Raw genomic sequence first — 19,960 nt, forward strand, 5'->3', positions numbered from 1 at the left:
TGGTATGTGTGTGTGTGTGTGTGTGTGTGTGTGTGTGTGTGTGTGTGTGTGTGTGTGTGTGTGCGCGCATCTCCGCCAACCAGAGGCTCGAAAACAGCATAGAACGACGGTGCTCGCCAAAGCTGTGCATTGCCGCACAGTTTTTCGCTGTTCTATCTCACCTCGGAGCCGCCGAAAAGAAATAGTCCAACAGCGCAAACAGCGGAATAAGAAGGAAAACCCAGAGACAAAGATAGGCGCTATAACAGAGGAAGGAAATAAAAGATGTTGATTAAAGTGACCTGAGCGACCATCGCGCAACATGAATCCTAATCCAAATCAGAACTGGGCCTGTGTTTATCAAGCTTTTAAAAATGACACTTAAGAACGCTCCAAAAAAACAGCTCAGGAGTGAAAAAGTCCTTGGCCGAGTGTGAAGAATAAGACACATTTACCATGAGACCCACTCCTACGCTCATACGGTGACGTGTAGGAGTGACCTTAAAGAGCAGCTCTCAAGTGATCACATAATTAATCACACATGTGCTGTGAGCAGGAGCAGCCGTTCAGAAGCAAAGCTTTACCCTACATCTTTAGTGAGAGTTCTCCCTGAATGTTTTTAGAAAAGTTCATTTTATCTGTGCCAAATCCTTCATACCTCTAGTAGCAATTAACATGTCCGATTAGCGACGTTCCAATACATTTGTAATATATAAACAGGGAGGGAATAAAAGGAAAACCGGCTGAAATGGAAAGGAAAGGAAAACCAGACTGGAGCAAGAGGGAGATTCTGCTGCTGGAAGACGATACATCAGAAAAATAATATGTTAAGCTGAATTTAATACAACAGTGACGTGTCTATGCAATGATGATGCGTAGAAAGCGGTTGCAAACGAAGTTAATAAATCAGCTTTATTCTTGTTTGCATAAGTGCAGGGGTGGTTCATTTCCATATTTAAGTTAAAGTTCACAGAGTTTAGTTCGAAGGCGTTTTAAAGTTTACAGTTCTTCAGTTTACAGAAGTTAGATTGATAGTTTTTCTTACCAGTCTGTTGTTTCCTAGTAATTTCTTCAGTTTCCTTTAAAGGAACTGTGTAATTTGGCACTAATTGTGGGGTAAATAGAAAATTCTGGGACTGTTAATTGCTGATTTCCGGAGGATTTTCCTTGAAATGACTGCTCCCTTTAAATCTGAATAAATACTCATTCAATATGCAATAATTATTGGAAATTTTATTCTTCTTAAGTGATAAAATGTTTGCTTGCTTGTAGGGAATCAGCTTCATTCTTGTTGTTTGCGTCCCTGATAAATACAAGAGATGGGAAGGAAACAAAAAGCGGTAACATACTCTTAAATATTCACATCAAATGCAAAAAGTAGGTTAAAACTACCCTGTTCTGAATTATACATATTGTTTGAGCTGCTCCTCACAACCCATGGTAATTTGTGCAGTCTTTTTGAACTACGTCTCTGTTTCTCTAACCAACATAAGAGATCTGTTGATCTCTTAAATTCAAGAGCATTTTTAAGTCAAACATGTCGGACATGTGATTAATAGGTTTTCTTCCTAACATTACGGAATTGAGGGATTTTCACTCTTATGGTTCACTGAGGTCCGAAGAAATTCCCCTTTAGCGGTTATGACCAACAGCCCCGGTTGCGGTGACGGATGCAGGTGTCTCTCTTCGGCAGGCTCGGTGCGCTCCCATGTGAACGGAAGCAGCACTGCGTCAGCTCACACTCGGCAGCTCTCCGAGTGAACGCTTCGGGAGCTCGAGCGCGGTGCACTGAAATGCTGAATTACACCGCTAATACATAAGTAAAACACGGTAGATCATCTGCACGCCTTAAATCCTCACAGATCTGATATCACACAGAGCAATCCACGCAGCAAATTGCTACATTTGCCGCACTGGATTTAGAGCGCTGAAGTGAAAGGTTTTAATCAGGAGAGTAATTGCGTTTGTTAATGAAGCACGACATTGCAGAGGAGGCCAGAGCCCGGAGCTCGGCGGCTGATGGGATTTCCTCTAGACAGTCCTGAACGATTTCTGCTCCCGACTGAGGAGGTGTGATGCGTGGACTGCGGAGCAGACTGCAGCGCTCGTTGCCACAGCGGCTGTGCAGGCAGAGTCAGAGCTGGTGAACTGGCGCCACGTGTTGAGCTAGTCGGACAACGGAGCACGGGCACACTGGGAGCCGGAGGGAACAGGGGTATTCTCACCTCCAGCTGATTTTCACAGATGCTGCACGGGAGAAAAACTCATTTCTCTGGAAATCCTATTCATCTGGCAACAAGGACACTTCCAGTACAAGTGTCTTGTCAGGGTACAAGCGCATCACTTTTATTTTTGAAGTGCTGTTAAGAAGACAGCACTGACGGTGTCTGTCACATGTGCAGTGTAACAGACAATCAGCAGCACTTCGGACACCGTTCAGTTACTGCTTTAGGTGTGAACGTAATATCAGAATGATCTTCCCTTTTCTCTCCCACATTAAACCTAAGACTTATAACAACGTATGAAAACAGCCCCTCGCATTCACAGCCATATCCTGACAGTGGTGGAGAGGAAGTGTTCAGATCTTTGACTTAACTGAGAGCAGAGATGCTACGATGTGGAAATACTCTCTTACAAGTAAACGTTCAGCATTCAGAATGTTACTAAGGTAACAGTGCATAAGGACTGTCAGAAAAATATACTCAATCATCATAATAATCATAATAATGATATAATAATAATATATTATATTACATGATTGGATTTATATAACAGATGTATTCATTTTCACGTGGCATTTTAACGTTGTAGTTGCCGGGGGTGAGGCTACCGTTACCTGCTTTAGATATTCTCTGGTATTTTAATCGGTAACAACGCATCCAATTAAACTGAGCACGTTTTGTGTGTAAAGTCTGACTCTGCAGAGTAAATAGTACCTATATACTGTATGATTACTGTACAATACAGTACTGTATTTCCATCCGACACGTAGTGGAGTAGAGCTGTAAACTAACATAAATCGGAAACACTTGGGTAAATGTGCTTAGTTACAGACAGGAATAAATAAGCCCCGCCACCAAACATGCAATACTGCAGTGACAAAGGCCATAAGACACAGAGTCAAAGGTGTGGACTCGTAATGAAATACTGCGGTTTATATCTAATCATGCTGGTCAGCAAATCAGTAAAGCCGATGCAGTGTATAAACAGCGAAGCAGTGCTGGTCTTTGAGGTCCAGCAGCGAACAGAAAGAAATTTCATGTGTCTGACGGACGTAGAGGTTTTCCCGGCGGTCATCCTGCCGTATTTACGTACGTATTAACTTGTTGGTTTATTTAACGGGGATTGCTGGAAATGCACTCGAGTTAGCCAGTTATATCATAGTGTGGTGTAGTGCTCGGACAGCAGACTCCCTAAAAAAAGGCAAAATCATTTTAAAATTAAAAAAGAGTCATTGAGATAGTTTCTGAGCACGCAGAGCAATAATAAAAGGAGAATGTTAGTAAAGATGTAACAAAGGATGTCATCATGCTACACGGTGAGAGGTATTAATCAAAACGTGACACAAAAGTACCTAGACATAAAAAGGAACACATGTATAAGAAGAGTCACTTTTGTGAAATGAAACAAGTTCACAAATTCTTAAGTGGCTTTGAAATTTGTTGTAAACAAACCGACGGGCTTGACTTACCACAAAGCAGGTCGGATCACTCCCAGGCCCCATTACGGGCTAAAGGGAAGCGTAATCCTCAGCTGATCCACAGAGGATGGACCTCCAGACTACGTTAGGTCGAGTCGGGTCAGGTTCAGCTGGTTGGTTCTTCCTGTCTGCAAAATATGCGATTCAAGAAAAATTCAGCTTATAATGTGAACTGGAAACAAACACAGAGACACCGTCCAATTTGCGTATCACGAGAAAAACATTAGATTAAAAAACTTGCTAAAATGGAGGTCCTTTGTACAGAAAAACAAACCTGAGTTACCAGCTGTGTCTCAAATATAAAAATATAAAGTTTTGTGCTTTGTGTAAATATGTTAACACGGAGCTTGTAGTGACACGTTGTAGTCGGCTTATTTCTCGTCCCTACACCAGAGCGACGAGCTGGACCCCTTCCAGGAGCTGCTGGACGAGCAGCGCTACCCGGCCGAGGTGACCATGCCCAGCCCCAAACACCACAAATACCCGCCCTGCAAGGAGAGCAAGAAGGAGCTCATCACGTAAGTCTCTGTCAAACCTCTAACCACGACGCTTCGTGAGCGTTAGCTCCCGCATCATCCAGTCATCGAGGTCATAGGCTTGAGGTACCCGGTAAAAGAAAACTGGACTTGACTTGGTCTTATCGAAGGAAACCGACCTTGCGGCGGCCATTTAAACAGTAGACATGCATACTGTGTTGTTGCAGGTGACACAGGCGTCTCTCTGAGGCGACGTGTATTTTTACATTTGTTAAAATTGATGCATGGCTCTTCTATGAGATGGATTAGGGACCCATATCAACAATGTTCCTGAAACGCTTTAAAAAAAATACTGCCAGGGTGGTTTTCCCTTTAGTTCCTGGAACCAAAAGTGATTTGGCTAAGGTTGGTTTAATTGCTGTTTTTTTGTTGTTGTTGTTGTTGTTGATGATGTTTACTTGAAAAACCGTGAATCGGCACCTAAATTATTGGAGTCGATGAATGGAGGATCGAACCCTTAGGAATAAACCGACTTTTGGCGGGCCAGCTCCAGACGCCCTTTGGTTAGATCGTAGATCACCACAGCATAAATTTCACAGCCTCCACTTTGTCTATGCCAAAGTGGCATAGACATCAGGCTGTAAATAGGCTGTAAATTATTTGCATCAACCAAATAGGATTCATGTGAGGACAGAGAAAACTTAAGTATTCTTAACATACCCCTTCCCTGCACATTTATCTCTTTTCCTCCATGAACCCCATTTTCCTCTTGTTAGATATCAGTTGACCCATTTCAGCCATGACCTCAGATGCTTTTTCTTTGGACAGATCATTGCATTATGTGTTAATGAAAATGAAATGTTATTGTCAAAAAGATTCCAAAGATTCCCTCCTTCTTTTTTTTTTGGTAAACTGTGAACGTAAGACTCGGCATCGAGTAGAATCGTTGGCGGTATTTCGCGAGTGTCTCTTTGCCTCCCGCAGGTTGTCGAGCTGTCAGCTGGCCGACAAGAACATCCGCGGGATGATGACGACCAACTCACAAGAACTCAAGTGAGTTCACAAACATTCTTCGAGCAGCATTAGAGCAGACCACGGGACAAGACCGAGTCGGTTTGGAGTTCAAGTCCGAATCGGGGTCGAGTCCAGCTTAAGAGTAGAACACTGCCTGTCTAATATTCTTTATCCTGTCATGTTACTGTTGTTCAAAGTTACAGTACCACCGTGTGGCACTAAAGAATTTGGCTGTTAAATCCTCGCGTTTGTGTCTCAGGTGTCCAACCCCCGGGTGTGATGGATCCGGACACATCACTGGAAACTACGCCTCCCACAGGAGGTACAGTAACTACGCTTCACCGCTACAGATGCCTCCAGTTACACGCGGAACCACAACAAACGCACGGAGCACTTCACTGTACATGTCTTGCTTTAAAATTTGTCTTCCTGTCCTGCAGTCTGTCGGGTTGTCCGCGCGCCAAGAAGAGTGGCATCAAAATCGTCCACAGCAAAGAGGACAAGGACGACCAGGAGCCAATCAAGTAAGGTTTCTACGAGGCTCTATAACGTAGACATAGAGCCTGAAAGGTGTTGGGAGAATCGTGCTCTTCAGTTACTTAGTTTGCTTCTTCTCTCGCTTCTCTCTGGTGGAGGACAGCCTTGTGCTGCCATCACATCCAGTCCCAGTGTCGTGTCTAACAGCCGAAACCTGAATTGTCTCTGTCCGAGATCAAAATCTCACCCCAATTAAACCCCGAGCAGTCTCTGTCAAGAGGGCAAGGACAAACAGGATGAAGATGATAACTCAGCACAATTCGTTTGAGTGGATAAATTCACTAATTTAAGGCAGATTTTAATCATTAAGGGAAGTCTATGAATTAGGAACGGAAATATCTGTTATTTTCATTAATGATTCATCTGAGGATTAGTTTTACAATTAGTGTATAGAAATTTTAAAAAGGCCCATCACAGGTTCTGTGGGCCCAAAGCTGACGTCTTCAGATGTCTTGTTTTGTCTGCCCACAGGCCAAAACCCGAAGATATTCAGTTTACAATCATATAAAACAGAAAGTAGCGGCAAATCTTCACATTTGAGAGGGTGGAACCGGGCACTGTTTGGTATTTATGCTTGCTATATGCTATAGCAGCCACATTGCAGTGTTGGCACTGTCTGTCATGCTGTTGACAGATTCATCCATCTACCCTCTCTTAAAATGCTGCCTGTGTACACTGACCTTTCTAACTTTAGGAAAGAATATTTTAGGGAGGAGTTACGGCCAGTCCTCCACTTCACCTCGCGCTCCCAGCGGGCCACGACCAGTAAAGGTTAGAACGAGTGAATGTTTGACATTTTCTTTAAATGAGAGCCATAAAGTCGAGCCTATACGACCTTGTGAAAAACTTAAAGTTCAGCTGGTGTCAGCCTGCAGCCGGGTGTTGCCACCGCCTCCGTTCCATATACCCTCATCATTAAGAGTGGAATCATAATTAAGCTTAACCTGAGCTCGGCCGCAGAGCGGCCCCGCTGATGCCCGGCTCATTCTAATCAGCCCAAATGTCACTGCTGAGGGCGTTCTGGGATGCAGGAGGTAGAGCCGAGTGTCTGGAAGCTGAGGAGGTGTCATCTGCAGAGCGGGCGGTGTCTGACCTGCCCATCGTTCCACTGCTGTGGTGTGGAGGCTTGGGAAGGGAGGAGGGGGGAGGTGAGGTCCGTCCTCCCAGCCATCAAATGCGTCCTGAACTGAGCCGCGGTGGATAAACTACTCTGCTTTACTTTTGTTTGTTTGTTTGTTTTATGCATCATGTTTTCCATCAACCGTTTCCAAATCATCCACAAGTTTTTGGACTGATTTACTTCTTTCCAGGCAGCCAATGGTTTCAGTTCATTCCTATCAAGATCATCTTGCAGAGACTTAAAACTCGCTCAAAAAGCCTAAAAGGTACATTTACTGTACATTTCTTTGCATACGCCCAGCAGAAAATGTATACAGTGGCAATTAGTATATGATACATAACTGTACACAATTAGCATTGCTGTGAAAATGTTAATGTGAATTTGTTTGATTCCTGCTTTGAAAAGAGCGGACAAATCTTAGCTCTACCTCAGCTAGAACAAAGCTAAAACAAAACAAAGGCAACTAAATGCCGACTGTGTAGGATCTCCCGCCTCATGCTAGTTTCGAGTCTCGGTGGCGACGATAGTTTCAATTAGGATTCAGATCAGGACTTTTGGTGTATTTTCCCCAAGCTGGCGACCGTCGGCAGGCAAGTGCGAAAGAACGCTCAGACTCCTGGTTGGATATATCGTCAATCTCAAGCTCATAAGTTCTTCATAAGTTCTTCTCCCCCTTGACAAGAGGAAGCACAGAAGCTAAGAGATCGCTGAAAGTTCTATCTAAATAAAATCCAATTTTACCGCTAATACACTTGATTTGATTTGTAACTAAAAGGGAGCTCTACGGTGTTTGTACCTGGGTTCACTCTGTTAGCAAACCTCTACAGACATAAAACACGATAGAAATAGTTCAATTTCCTTTTACTACAAGGCTAGCAACAGGGGTAACCATTCTTTAGAATAATGAATAATGAGACTTTTTCCCCGTCCTCCCATTCGGCCGACATGGTGTGAATGCAGCATAAACTCAGTGTGTCAGCGGTGCCAAATCTGCTGGAAATATTTTTGAAATCCCTCCGAAATAATTTCCGTCAGTTTGGGATTTCTGGGCGAACCGGAGCCGACTGTTACCTAGTCAAAGAGCAGAGGACCTCCAGTTCTACGAAGCTCTACCTATGGCAGACAAAGTGACACCTCTGTGTTTGTTCCTCCTCTCAGATGTCCTGTCCCGGGCTGTGATGGACAGGGTCATGTGACGGGAAAGTACGCCTCCCACCGCAGTGCATCAGGCTGCCCCCTGGCGGCAAAGAGGCAGAAGGACAGCTACGTCAACGGCTCGCAGTTTGTCTGGAAATCTGGCAAGACGGACGGCATGACCTGCCCGACCCCGGGCTGCGACGGCTCAGGACACGTCAGCGGCAGCTTCCTGACACATCGGAGGTGGGCTCTCTGTTTCAGCTTTGCCTCTGTTTTTTCTAAATTACGGTTTGGAAACTTTATCATTGAATGGTTAAAACAACAAGATTTTAAGGCTAAATTACAGAAAAAATTACTTGTGAAAGGACCACATGGGTTTTTGCACCTCATCCTAATCATTTTCCAAATCATGCCACTCATATTTCAACTTATTTCCCACCTTCCGGGCAGCCATTGGTTTTACTCCATTGGAAATTAATCAGCATAACACTTCAAACTTGCTGCAGATAGACCATCCTGCGCAGACAAAATTTCATCAGTGTATGTGCTCGTTTCATTCCAGTCTCTCCGGTTGTCCCCGAGCCACCTCAGCCATGAAGAAGGCCAGGATGAGCGGCGTGGAGATGCTGACAATCAAGCAAAGAGCGAGCAAAGGTCAGCGCCCCAAAAATAGAAGAAAAACCCTTAATTTAATCAAATGATTGAACCTGAAACTTACTCTGAAAAATCTAACTTCCAAGCAAACAAGTGGAAAAACTACCAACACACTTACACAATGCTTCATGGTTTCCATGGTGCCACTGTTTCACATATTTCAGGTTATGCTGAGATGAAATTGAATCATAAACTAAAAAAGGGGATTAAGATATATTTTTTTCACTGTGGCTTTGGCTTCCAAGGAAAAAATTGCGTAAAACATGTTGTTCTTGGTTTTAGGCATCGAAAACGACGAGGAAATCAAACAGCTGGATGAAGAAATAAAAGATTTGAATGAGTCCAACAATCAAGTGGAGTCAGACATGATAAAACTGAGGACACAAGTAAGATGGCTTCTGTGTGAGTTTATTGTAGCATAAATGCAAGTATACTGATAACAATGTGAAAAACGTCTAAAAATCATTCACCGAGCAATAATTCCCAGTACTAAGAGTTTACACACAATAGATTTAATAATCATTTCTGTAGAACATTTTGCCATTAAGACACACAAAGAAGTTTATTAATAACAGAGAATGCAACTGAGAGAAAATGGCTTGAACATTGTAGTCAACTTCTTGTCGGGTTTATTACCTGAAGATGATGTGGCCTTACGCGTATAAGATGCTGCAAAATTAGAGAACCAATTTACCGTAATTTCTCAAATAGGGCTTTATTCACCTTAGCTGGAGACAGAACTAGGCCTTGATTTCGAACAGTCTTATATTAGGGAAAGGCCTTTATTCCTAATGTCCCCTATTTGTATCGTATATTTAGCATGTTTTGTCACATTTTAGTAAGACACCTCCTCTCTTTATGTGCTACCACTTTAATTTGCTGTTAATGCAAACTCAGTCCTCCTCCATGTTATCCGTTGTCTTGATGAATTCAGTATAATGAACACTTCCTCACAGAAAGGGTCTTCATTAGTGCTTAATTACAACCGCTTCTACTTTGCTGTTTTGTTTTAGATCAGTGCTCACCCTTCCTTCATTGATGTTTCACATTAAAAGTCTTCCAGCAGCGTCAAAGGGAAAAACCCTACCCTCTCTTTCTGGGTAGGCTTTTAATTTGAAAAAACATCCGCAGGAAGTGTTAGGTTTCTTTGACAATGGCTTAACACTGACCAAAAAAAACCAAACCAAACCAAAAAAAAACAACAAAAACGGCAAAGTAGAGAGTATGGAAAGGATTAGTGAGAGAAAGAGTAAGGGAGTAGCAGAGGGGTGAGTATGGCATGACTCTGTTGCGGGACAGACAACTATTATTTCTGACTCAGTTATTACTTGAGTACCAGCTTTTATTTGAGAATTCACAATAAGTTAATGGTTCCATAAATTGCAAAAAAAAAGAGCACACCAATTTTTGGCCATGCCTCTGCTGGTAAAGTCACATCAGACATTTTACTATTACGCTTGACAGCCATGCGTTCAAGAGGCATGCGCCTTCAAGGAGACGAGGATGCAAACGATAAGTCTTTCCTTTAATAATTGATTTGCCTGTCTGGTAGATCACCACCATGGAGACTAACCTGAAGTCCATTGAGGAAGAGAACAAGGTGATCGAGCAGCAGAACGACTCGCTGCTGCACGAGCTGGCCAACCTCAGCCAGTCACTCATCAACAGCTTAGCTAACATCCAGCTGCCACACATGGTAAGGAAGGATTCGACTGCAGCTTTAAAAAAAACCACCCCGACGCCAATGGTTTGTTATGACTAATACCTTTACATCCGTAGGCTTCGAAGAGAACCTTCACAGCAAAGGATAGGATAATTTCAGTCAAACTTTCAATCTCAAATTTGTCCTTATCGCACTGGCACGTAAAAATTGACTGGTCAAGGTGAAGATGAACATTTTATGTTAAGATGAATGCTCAGAATTTGACTTTGGTAGGTAACTGGTCATTAACCTTCCTCCACAATAAGGACTCGCTGATCATTCTTGTAATAGTCGGTAGCTGTTGGTCTGCACTGCAGGGATTTTTTTGCCCTTAAACCTTTCAGGTATAAGCTTCCGTCAAGTCCTTTGAGTCCTTCAAGCGTTAATGTACTTGAATGAAGTTGGTGTGTTTTGGTTTTATTTTGTTAAAACCTTAGTGGTCCTGAAGGACATTATTTAATGAATACAGGTAATTGAAATTTTAAACAGGGAATCATTCTCCCAATTTGACGATTTTGGTAGAAATACTGTGAATATTTGACTGAACAGCAAGTTATTGCAAACAATGACAGGGCTGGATGAATATTTGGCCAATTCTGCAATGAAAAAAATTTGCACCTTTCAAGAGCTGTTATCCGCCTCGTTATTGTATCGCTTGGTCTCTTTTAAAGTGAATTCTGTCAAAACCAAACAAGTGAAAAAACGGCCAGTGAAGTGAGATCCATTTCCAATCCGAAGAAACTGGGCTTTAGACTTGTCTATAGATTATTGTTGCTTCTTGAAACAAGACTGTATCGCCACTTGCATTAATGAAAATACAATTTTCACGAGTAAATAATAGACAAAATTATTTGTTAAGATTGACATCTTTTTCAGAATGACAAGTTTTAAAAACAGGTGCTTTATTTTCATTTTGTTTTGTTTAATTTTACTTATCACGTTATCTGAGGGCGTTTGGAGCTTTGTTTCTGTTCCATATCTATGTGATAAATTTGTTTCCTGCTTTGTTTTAAACATTGAAATGTTTTAGTGGGACAGTAACCATTCGAGCTGATCTAAGGCCAGCTGGCATACGCCCACAGTTTTAATCCAGGGAGGTGTTGAAGTGGTCCCAGTTTTTTTCTGTAGCGACACTCAGGTTTTTTCTTCATCTGCTTCTTTCTGTTTGCCACCTTCTTGTTTTTCCCAGCAGTCCACGCTGTGCTTCTGTGCTTTACAACGCCTCACAGAGTTTCACATAAAGAAACGGCCCCCGTCGTTTTTCAGTTTGAGTACAGTGCTCATGGCTGTTTTGATGTCATGTTGTCTCAGTGTAGAAAGAAGACTGGGGCTAATTGGATAATCCTTCTTAAAGCAGTATGAAGCCGAGGAGCTTGATAACTGGACTCTCTGCTTCCTTTCCTCCCTCTGTTCATGAGCGAGACCGCTTCATATCACACTGTAAGAAAAATGTCCGTCTTAACAAGCAATTTGATCTTTATCCCTCCTGAAATGAGCTCTAAATCCTGCTCATTTTCACTCGTTTTGATTTTTTTTAAAATATAGATCCAGCTTGTTTTCAGATAATCACCCGATTTTCCTCAAATGAGTTGATTTGCGTCAGGCAGAGTGGAAATTTACACTCTCCAGAACTTGCCCTTTCTTGTTCCCGGAAAAATACGAAACTGAATTTAAGGGCTTCGTTTAAACTGCAGGACTTCGTTCTCGGATCAAAATCGGTAGTGATATCAGATATTTTTGTGTAACAATTGATATGGATGTAGGATATCAGGTACATAGATGAATCTGTAAGAACATGTGAAGTAGGAACTCTCATTTGCAGAGTAAAAAACAACAAAAGATGTCACATCAATTTCTGTTTCAGTACATTTCTTTTCCAGTTTGAGCTGAATTAAAGGCGTCACATCTTTTATTCTATTCCGAAATCTTGTTTTTATTTCAGGCGTGATAACAAAGAAAAATTAAAGTCCGTATTTTGTCTCTGATCAGATCTATGTAAAAAAGACAAAACAAAAATAAAAAAACAAAGAGAAGTGAAAGAATTTCAGCTGCAAACAGAGCCGGAGGGAAAACAGCTTGTTAAGGCCGACGTTGTGTGTTTTTACTCGGTGTAGTTTATGAAGCCTTGTGACCGCCGCCGAGTGTCTAGCGGGCTAATACACTTCTCTGTACACCCTCTCCTGTAGAGACCGCTGCCACAGAAAGAGGCCCCAGTAAAGCATAACTGCTGTTTACAGATGCCTCCCAGAGTAAGAGATCCGTTTATCCTTTATCCAATTATCCTTTTCTTCTGCACTTTCATCTCTCCCCCTCCTGTAACTCCTTTAGCCCACTTTGGCGCCTGCACATCACAACTATCACTGTATACTGCAGTATAAAAGAGTGTGACTCAGTCATTTTGACAGTAACAGTGGCTAACTAACCAGTGGACAATTCCAGACAAACACCATCGGTTGATTTTTAGCACTTTTCCCATTAATGACAAAAAAACCCCCATCTAATTATTGAGGAGCAAAATCTGTCTTTAAAAAGACTTTGTCACATGTGTCAGGAATTGACCTCTGGTTTGTTATTTCTACCTGCATTGAAATGCAAAAAATAATAATTAGTTGGAAAACACACATAATTAACTAATAATGTACAAGTCTTTATGACACAAATGAAATTCAAATGATAAAGCAACAGTAAGAGGAAAAGATGTAGTTATAGCTCAAGTCAGTCAAGAGTAGATTCTGATCCCCAAACCAGGACCCGGAGCTGCTCTGGAATCAGAAAGAATCTGATTGGTTGAGTTAAATCGCAGCCGAATGACAACAGTGTAGGTGAGTGCAAGTTAGCGGACTGAAAAACTAAAGAGAGTCACGACATATATGGGTAAACAAGCAAGAGGAAGAATGACAAAACAAACAAACAAACAAACTTTCAGGTGCAATCCAGTAGGCTTGACACTGAGATTAGTAACATCAGAATAAAGGAAAACACTGCAAATTCAGATAAAATAGCAGAAATACAGATGAGTGGGTGCAATGGAATGAGAGCAGGGAGCAGTGGTGGTCTGAGGCCACAATGGAGAGGAAATGGACTGTGGTAAAATAAAAGAGAAATATTCCCAATAATCCCTTCTATCGATGTGATTACTAAACTGTCTTCATATCTGGATACGGCCTCTGTCTCACCAGGTTAAAAAAAAACACCATTAAATTAAAAAAAAAAATCTCCAAAAGAGGGTGAAACATTACACAAAATAAAACCGATCATTCCCAATTTCCAGATGAAAAGTAGAGCGCTGATGTACGGCGATTCTGCAAAACCCTGGATTAGATCCAGTGACAACATTCATTTTTACTCCCAGTGCTAACGTTTGTGAAATTCTTGCTTTCTACAAACATGCACGTGGCAAAGTAAGGGCACATAATCTGGTCTCTTCCATGAAAGCTGGATGTGCCACATGCCCATCCACCAAACCGAGCTCCGTACTCCTAAGACACACTGCGTCCTGCATTGGCAATAAACGTTGGCACTGGACGTGGATCGTGAGGTGTGGAATCGTCTAATGCAAACGTAATTCCTAGGGATACCGGGCTGAGAAAGCAGATACAGGGTAAAAAGAACTGGGCCTAAAATCAAGCCTTGTGGTACACCGCGCGTAAAACCAACTGTGTTAAACCTGCTTTAAAAAACACTGGTGCTCGTTTGCTTCGCCCACTGAAGTTTAACTCAACCATTAGGATTATTTCTGAGGCCAAAACTGCTCTGTATCTGAGACATATTTGAACCACCAAAACTCCCAGTTGGCTTTGAAGTCGAACTACTTATTGTGTCTCGTTCATCTGCACATTAACCTCCCATTAGTTTTTAACATCTTGATTTTATCTCCATATGTTACACATTAACCCCACATCCACCCATCAGCTAACCATCCCTCTCCTGATTTTTGCATGGTTTGGGGTTGCATTGCGTAGACCTTCAAAGGCTGAAGCATAGATATTGAATATGGTATTACCAGAGGAGTATTTCAGTGAGGTTGTATAACCGAGTCCATGCTTTCCTGATGGTGTTCCCTTCCTCCCCTGCTGCCCGCCTGTCTTCAGAACCTTTCCCACAATGTTTTACAGAAGATGTACCCACAGACACCTCCTCTAATCCGTCTGATCGTTTCCTCACGGCTTTCTTTCCCCTCACAGGAGCCAATGAATGAACAGAACTTTGACACTTACGTGAGTACACTGACAGACATGTACACCCACCAGGACCAGTACCAGAGCCCGGAGAACAAGGCGCTGCTGGAGAACATCAAACAGGCCGTTCAGGGCATCCAGGTCTAGCACTGACTGAGGCCAAAATAACAAATGCAAAGCAAAAACAACAACTAAAAAAAAAAAAAAGTCAAAAAGAGGGGAATGGGTTGTTTTTTGCTGCTGTAATCTACCCCAGTTATTTTATTTCTTCTGCTGTTATGCTCTCAACTCCATGGGTATCTCTTTTTTTTAATTATTATTTTGGTTGTTGTTGCCTTGCTTTGAAAAACAATTACGTTTTAAACGAACATTCACGTTTTGTACATTTTCATATGACCTGAATATAATGTGATGTACTGTTTATAGCTGCTAATGTATGCACATTCTAGTGTATATGTATGTATTTATTTATTGTAAGCTTGAATCATTTCTTATTTAAATGCGATTTACATACATCGAAAAACTGGGCGTCACGGGTTTAACAGGGAGCAGAGCGGCGATGGGGGAACGTGAAGAGCAATCATTTTCGAAAGGCTTTTCTCAAGAGCTGTAAAGCTGGAGGTTGTTTAACGGATGTGAGTTTGTTGATTTTTGTAATGTTTGAAAGTGAACCGTATGTACACTAATATTACTGTAAATCTTTAGCTCAAATTATGCGAAGAACCAATGCTACAAGCAAGAAGATTTCAAACATCATGACACGGAAACTTACTGGTGCAAATCCCATCGTCCCCTTCGGAGTTGTTTCGTTTCAAACTGTCCTCTTCTGTCGCTTTTCTTTGTTCATGCGAAGAACGAAGCGGAAAAAAACAATGGCTACGGCAAATGTAGGAGACAATCTGCCATTCTGAATTTATTTTAGTCGTCAACCTTGACTAGCTAATAGGACAACGTGTTAGCAATATTGGTATGATAATATTAAATCGTTTGTTTAGATATGGGATGCAATCTATATGAAAAAATGTTTGGGTATATGCAATTTCTTATAAATAAAACTAGCAAAGAGCTGATAGATCTTTTTACTAACTATAAATGTATTGCGTTTTGTATAAACCTTTTACTACAATCATGTTGTAGGAATCTGACGCGGGTGAAAGGACTTTGGTTCTGTCATGTTCGACTTTGCACAGGGACACCTTTGTTTCCATGTTTTGATGTTTTTATTGTCGATTAAGAGGCACTTGGCAGGCGAAAGGATTTGTAGATATGATTTTTCTTTGTAAAGGCTGATGGCTCCGCTGGACTTACAGGGTCAAACGTCCCCATCTGTCATTGTATATTGTGCTCATCCTGTAGTAAAACGTCTTTCCAATCGTGCATCTTATTGTCTGAGCCACAATGGGACATGATGCCAGACGACATGATGACCAAGCAGTGCTTTGTTTATTTCCGTTTTTTTTTAAATTATCTTTGATTTTTATTGAAAAGATGAATGAAAACTAGAGCCAGCAGTCGTAACGCTATGTCTGTGCACTGATTTTACCGACTGAATATTTGATCTGAATCGGCCTTACGATGACTTTCAGTCTGAAATCACGGTACCTGATGGAGTATGTTTTTCTCAACACCGTCGATCATGCATGCACTTTATTGGAGTATGTCAAAGTATTATCATGTGGTAAATGAAGCAAAAACTGTACAGCGAGTTTGTGGAAACTGTGACTTCGGCAAGACTTTGTGCTGGTGTATCCTGTTTGAAAGCAACCTGGAGCAAATTTCACTGAGTTGATTTGTTGCGTAAAGGAAAACTCCCCCTCTGGCCCCAATGCATTGTTAACCTCCACCTCCCCAGTATATTCTTTAACATCTAGTCTCTTGTAGAAGGCGTACCCAAAACAAAATGCTGAGCAACACTGCTTACATAGACAAACTTTTATCAGAGTCGAAACCTTTCAGGGTTTCTTGTTGAATATCAGAAAACGCTCAGTTTCTGTCCACAGAAAAAACATGGAAGGGGAACGTTCATCTATCGCTCTTTGTATAATGCCCTTTTTTTTTTCCCCACAAGTGAAAGAAAAGTCAAATTTTTTCTTTCATTTTCTGCATGGACAGTGGTAGGTGACTGACACCTGGAGCAATTCAAGTCCCTGATGGACATGAAACCTTCCTGATTGGATTATCACTGCAAAAGATTAACGGCTGTGATAGAAAATATCTGGTCCTTGAATAAAAACTCAGAGGTACAAGACTTTGGACATAAGACTACTAGAGAACTTCACTACGACTCCCAAGGTGCAATTCGCGAAGAGCCGGCCAATTACTGACCTTAAAATTCTGTTACTTGCGCCTCCAATGGTGGGTGGAAGATAAAGATTGGGCTTTTTGAAGTACTTCAGCTTAAATGGATTCACTTTCGGATTCTGGATCTGTTTTGGATGGATTAGGCAAGTACGGCACTGTGCTTTGGTCCCATCTGGCTTCAGAGCAACAGTGGCTGAGGATCATGGATGTTGTAGTGTTCAGTTCCATCGTGCCAGACTGACTGACTCTGATTCCGCAGAAAAACAAGGCTGAAATACTGAAAACTTATGGCCATGACATTTAGTATGGTTGAATTATCCGGCCGTGTCATGCGAATCTGAAGTGAGGAAACACTGAGGATATCATTAAAAGAAAGATTTGAACTAGATGATAACTGTGGAAATGCTGCAAAATCTTGATACAGCGAAACATTTGAAACACATTTAAATGAACATGGTTATAAATAATAAAACTAAATCAAAAACTGTGTCAAAGCACGAGGAGTTTAGCAGGATAACAGGATAGTATGGGTCTGGGTTTTCTCTGGAGCTGATGTAGCGAGAGATAAAAAGTTATTTGGTCGTAGTGTCGTAGCTCGACCTGCCTCTCCCGATTTCTCCTCCTCGTGACCTCCTACGTTTCCCAGAATGCCTCTCAACAACCCCCCGAGAAAGGGAACAAGACCACTGCTCGCAGTTGAAATAAAAAAAATACAAATGATGAATATATAAATCAGTGATTGTCTACGAGTGTGGCAACACCACCTCCCCAAAGCTCCTGGTGGTTTCTGGTCTCCTCCCTGCCTTGTCTGAGAATTTACATAACTCACTGCCGGCAGTTTTCATAGGAACTATTCTGGAAAATTATTCCACTGAAAACTGTCCACACTGAGGTCTGCGGATTCACCAGAGTAACCCAGACGTGCTTTCTGAAAGGGGATGATGCTGGTGCGTCTTTTCGCTGCAAGTTTTTTAAAAGTTTTTTTCCTGCCACGAACGAAATTGCGTTCCCCTCGTAGCCTAGTATTCCTAGAGAGTACGTCCACATTGGACAATTCTGTATGACACGATTTATGTCCAGCTTTTAACGCTAATGCAGGGAGTTGTTTTCCTCATGTAGCGGGGTGAAAAGTGAGGGTGGGCGGTGGCTGTTAAGCGCAGGAGACCGGAGTTTGCGTCCTGTCGCAGGCCTGCAGTTGTGTTTTTAACTATACCTACAATCTTCCCAAACTTTAATCAAGTGTTTTGGTTGCCTAAGCCCCAACCGCCCCTCAACCTCGGTCTGTTTGCCATAATCACAGTCTTTACATAACTTAAACAACATCTGTAGTTGGCAGGCGCAGATGTTGCAGGGTAAAATTTTCGGAATTTGCCGAACTGTCCAGTTTGGACATTTTTGTCTGGCCATAAGGTCGCAAAACATGGACAAATAAAACCCAAACTACCTGCACGGCCGCGTGCCTCAAGGCGTGACGTGCAGCAGAAATCCCAGACTTTCAAAATAGGCCGAAAAATGTCAGGTAGATTTTATTGTAAATGTGTATAAAATGTCCAAAATGTCAAAGGCAGCGAAAAAAAAAAGGAAAAATGCTGCTTTAGGTTTTAATGGCCTACCTTCCGTCGATGACCGGGTCATGTCGCCTCAGTGCAGTGTGGAACAGATTTAAGACATTCAAGGGGAGAATCCAAGAACTAACTGTCTAGAATCCAAACCAAATCACATCCATTTTATCCGTGATCCTCCGGAAACCTCATGTTTACCTGCTGTTTGATATTTTTTTCTGCTAACTGGGGCGGGGGGGGGAGTTTTCCTTTTAAACTTTTACTGCAAAGCCTCATTCACTGACTTCACATCTCTGTCCAAAGCTTTGTGTCTGCAGCTTCCCGCCAGTAAACTACTGCATTAGATAGACTGACAAGCTTGTATTTTTCATTACGTCAGTTATTCTTACTGATAACAAAGGAAAAGGGAGTTAAAGCACAATTCTGCCACTTAAAGACAGTCAGTAGACTAGATATTGTAATATCAGATGTAAAAGCTAAACTGTAACTATTTACATAGAGAATTTCAACACTAACATGTAACATGCTAGAATGCAAAAGAAAATCCATATGAATATTTGTGAAAATGTTACAGTTTCTTTTCGGCGGTGCATTGATAAGGGGTTTTTATACTACACTCATTTTCGTTCCTTTTACCCCCTTTTCTCTGTTACTCGCAGACTTTCGGCAACAGTTTTCTTACCACAAGGCATGGGGTTCTGTTGATATTTTTGCTGTATGTTTAAGGTCACGAGTTGCTACGTGATATTTTGATTTGACTTGTGAAGTTCGTACGGTTTTTATCATGCTGGTGTTGGCATCTCTTGCTCTGAATAAATCTTGTGTTGCAACACTGATTACGACCTTTCCTTGTTTTGATGGCCGGTGATTGGGAACGGAATAATGCACAATAAGTAGGGAATGCATTTTTATTTAAGGGATCATATCAGTTTTGTAGCTTTAAATTAAATATGCTTTACGTTACCGTCATTTTTTCCCCCCCTTCATTCTTTGCAGCCGTCGGTTTAAGTTATAATAACTTGATAGTTAAATCTATATCAGTAGATATTTTTACACCTCTTCATTAAATCATCAAACTCTCTCGCAGTCTGAAGAAAACGAAAACAAACACCATCGGATCATAACCCGGAGGTCAGCAATGAAACGATGGAAGCAGAGTTTGGAATTTACCGAGACGACCTGAATCGTGTGGGAAAATATTCACTTCCATCCACCCAAACACGGGATCTGCTATCCCGTCAAACAGCCTGCATCAGTCTGCACATTGCATAAAACACAGTGGAAATTGTGATGCGTAAACCTCGAAGGGTTCTTCCTTAACTTTATCATTACTGCAAAAATAATTTCACTAATGGTGTTTAAAGGAAATATTCAAAAGGAATTTCTTCCCATTTGTTTTTCCTTCTCCTGTCTTCACAGGTGAAGATGAAAAAAAAGCCTAAACTGAAGAAATAAAACATGATTTCCATTTTTAAAAAGTAGTAGAAGTGAAATCAGTAGATAATGGTTTAGATCAGATTTGTCTTTGGTTAGTACGAAAACCAGACATCGTCATAACGTAATGTGGCCGGTAGAGGGCGGAAGAGCTGCGTCGGTTCGC

The 19,960-nt window shown here is 41.7% G+C and overlaps 1 protein-coding gene and 1 long non-coding RNA gene across 2 annotated transcripts in view; one reads left to right on the top strand and one right to left on the bottom strand.

Moving 5' to 3' along the window:
- Positions 1–18,552, top strand: part of myt1la (myelin transcription factor 1-like, a) — a 75,787-nt gene extending 57,235 nt beyond the window's left edge. Inside the window, exons 15-24 of the mRNA XM_040125993.1 lie at positions 4,073–4,197; positions 5,140–5,208; positions 5,429–5,512; positions 5,610–5,693; positions 7,985–8,206; positions 8,526–8,617; positions 8,900–9,003; positions 10,170–10,313; positions 12,506–12,568; positions 14,504–18,552. Coding sequence (XP_039981927.1) covers positions 4,073–4,197; positions 5,140–5,208; positions 5,429–5,512; positions 5,610–5,693; positions 7,985–8,206; positions 8,526–8,617; positions 8,900–9,003; positions 10,170–10,313; positions 12,506–12,568; positions 14,504–14,644 — 1,128 coding nt within the window. The 3' untranslated portion in view covers positions 14,645–18,552. The remainder of the gene's footprint in view (positions 1–4,072; positions 4,198–5,139; positions 5,209–5,428; positions 5,513–5,609; positions 5,694–7,984; positions 8,207–8,525; positions 8,618–8,899; positions 9,004–10,169; positions 10,314–12,505; positions 12,569–14,503) is intronic.
- Positions 1,218–8,007, bottom strand: LOC120789327. Its single transcript, XR_005707371.1, has 3 exons — positions 7,898–8,007; positions 3,671–3,807; positions 1,218–1,282 (listed from the first exon to the last, which is right to left on the bottom strand). It is a non-coding gene; the product is annotated as an uncharacterized LOC120789327 (long non-coding RNA).
- Positions 18,553–19,960: the final 1,408 nt, after the last annotated feature.

The sequence above is a fragment of the Xiphias gladius genome, chromosome 4, assembly GCF_016859285.1.
Source record: "Xiphias gladius isolate SHS-SW01 ecotype Sanya breed wild chromosome 4, ASM1685928v1, whole genome shotgun sequence".
Lineage (NCBI taxonomy): Eukaryota > Metazoa > Chordata > Actinopteri > Istiophoriformes > Xiphiidae > Xiphias > Xiphias gladius.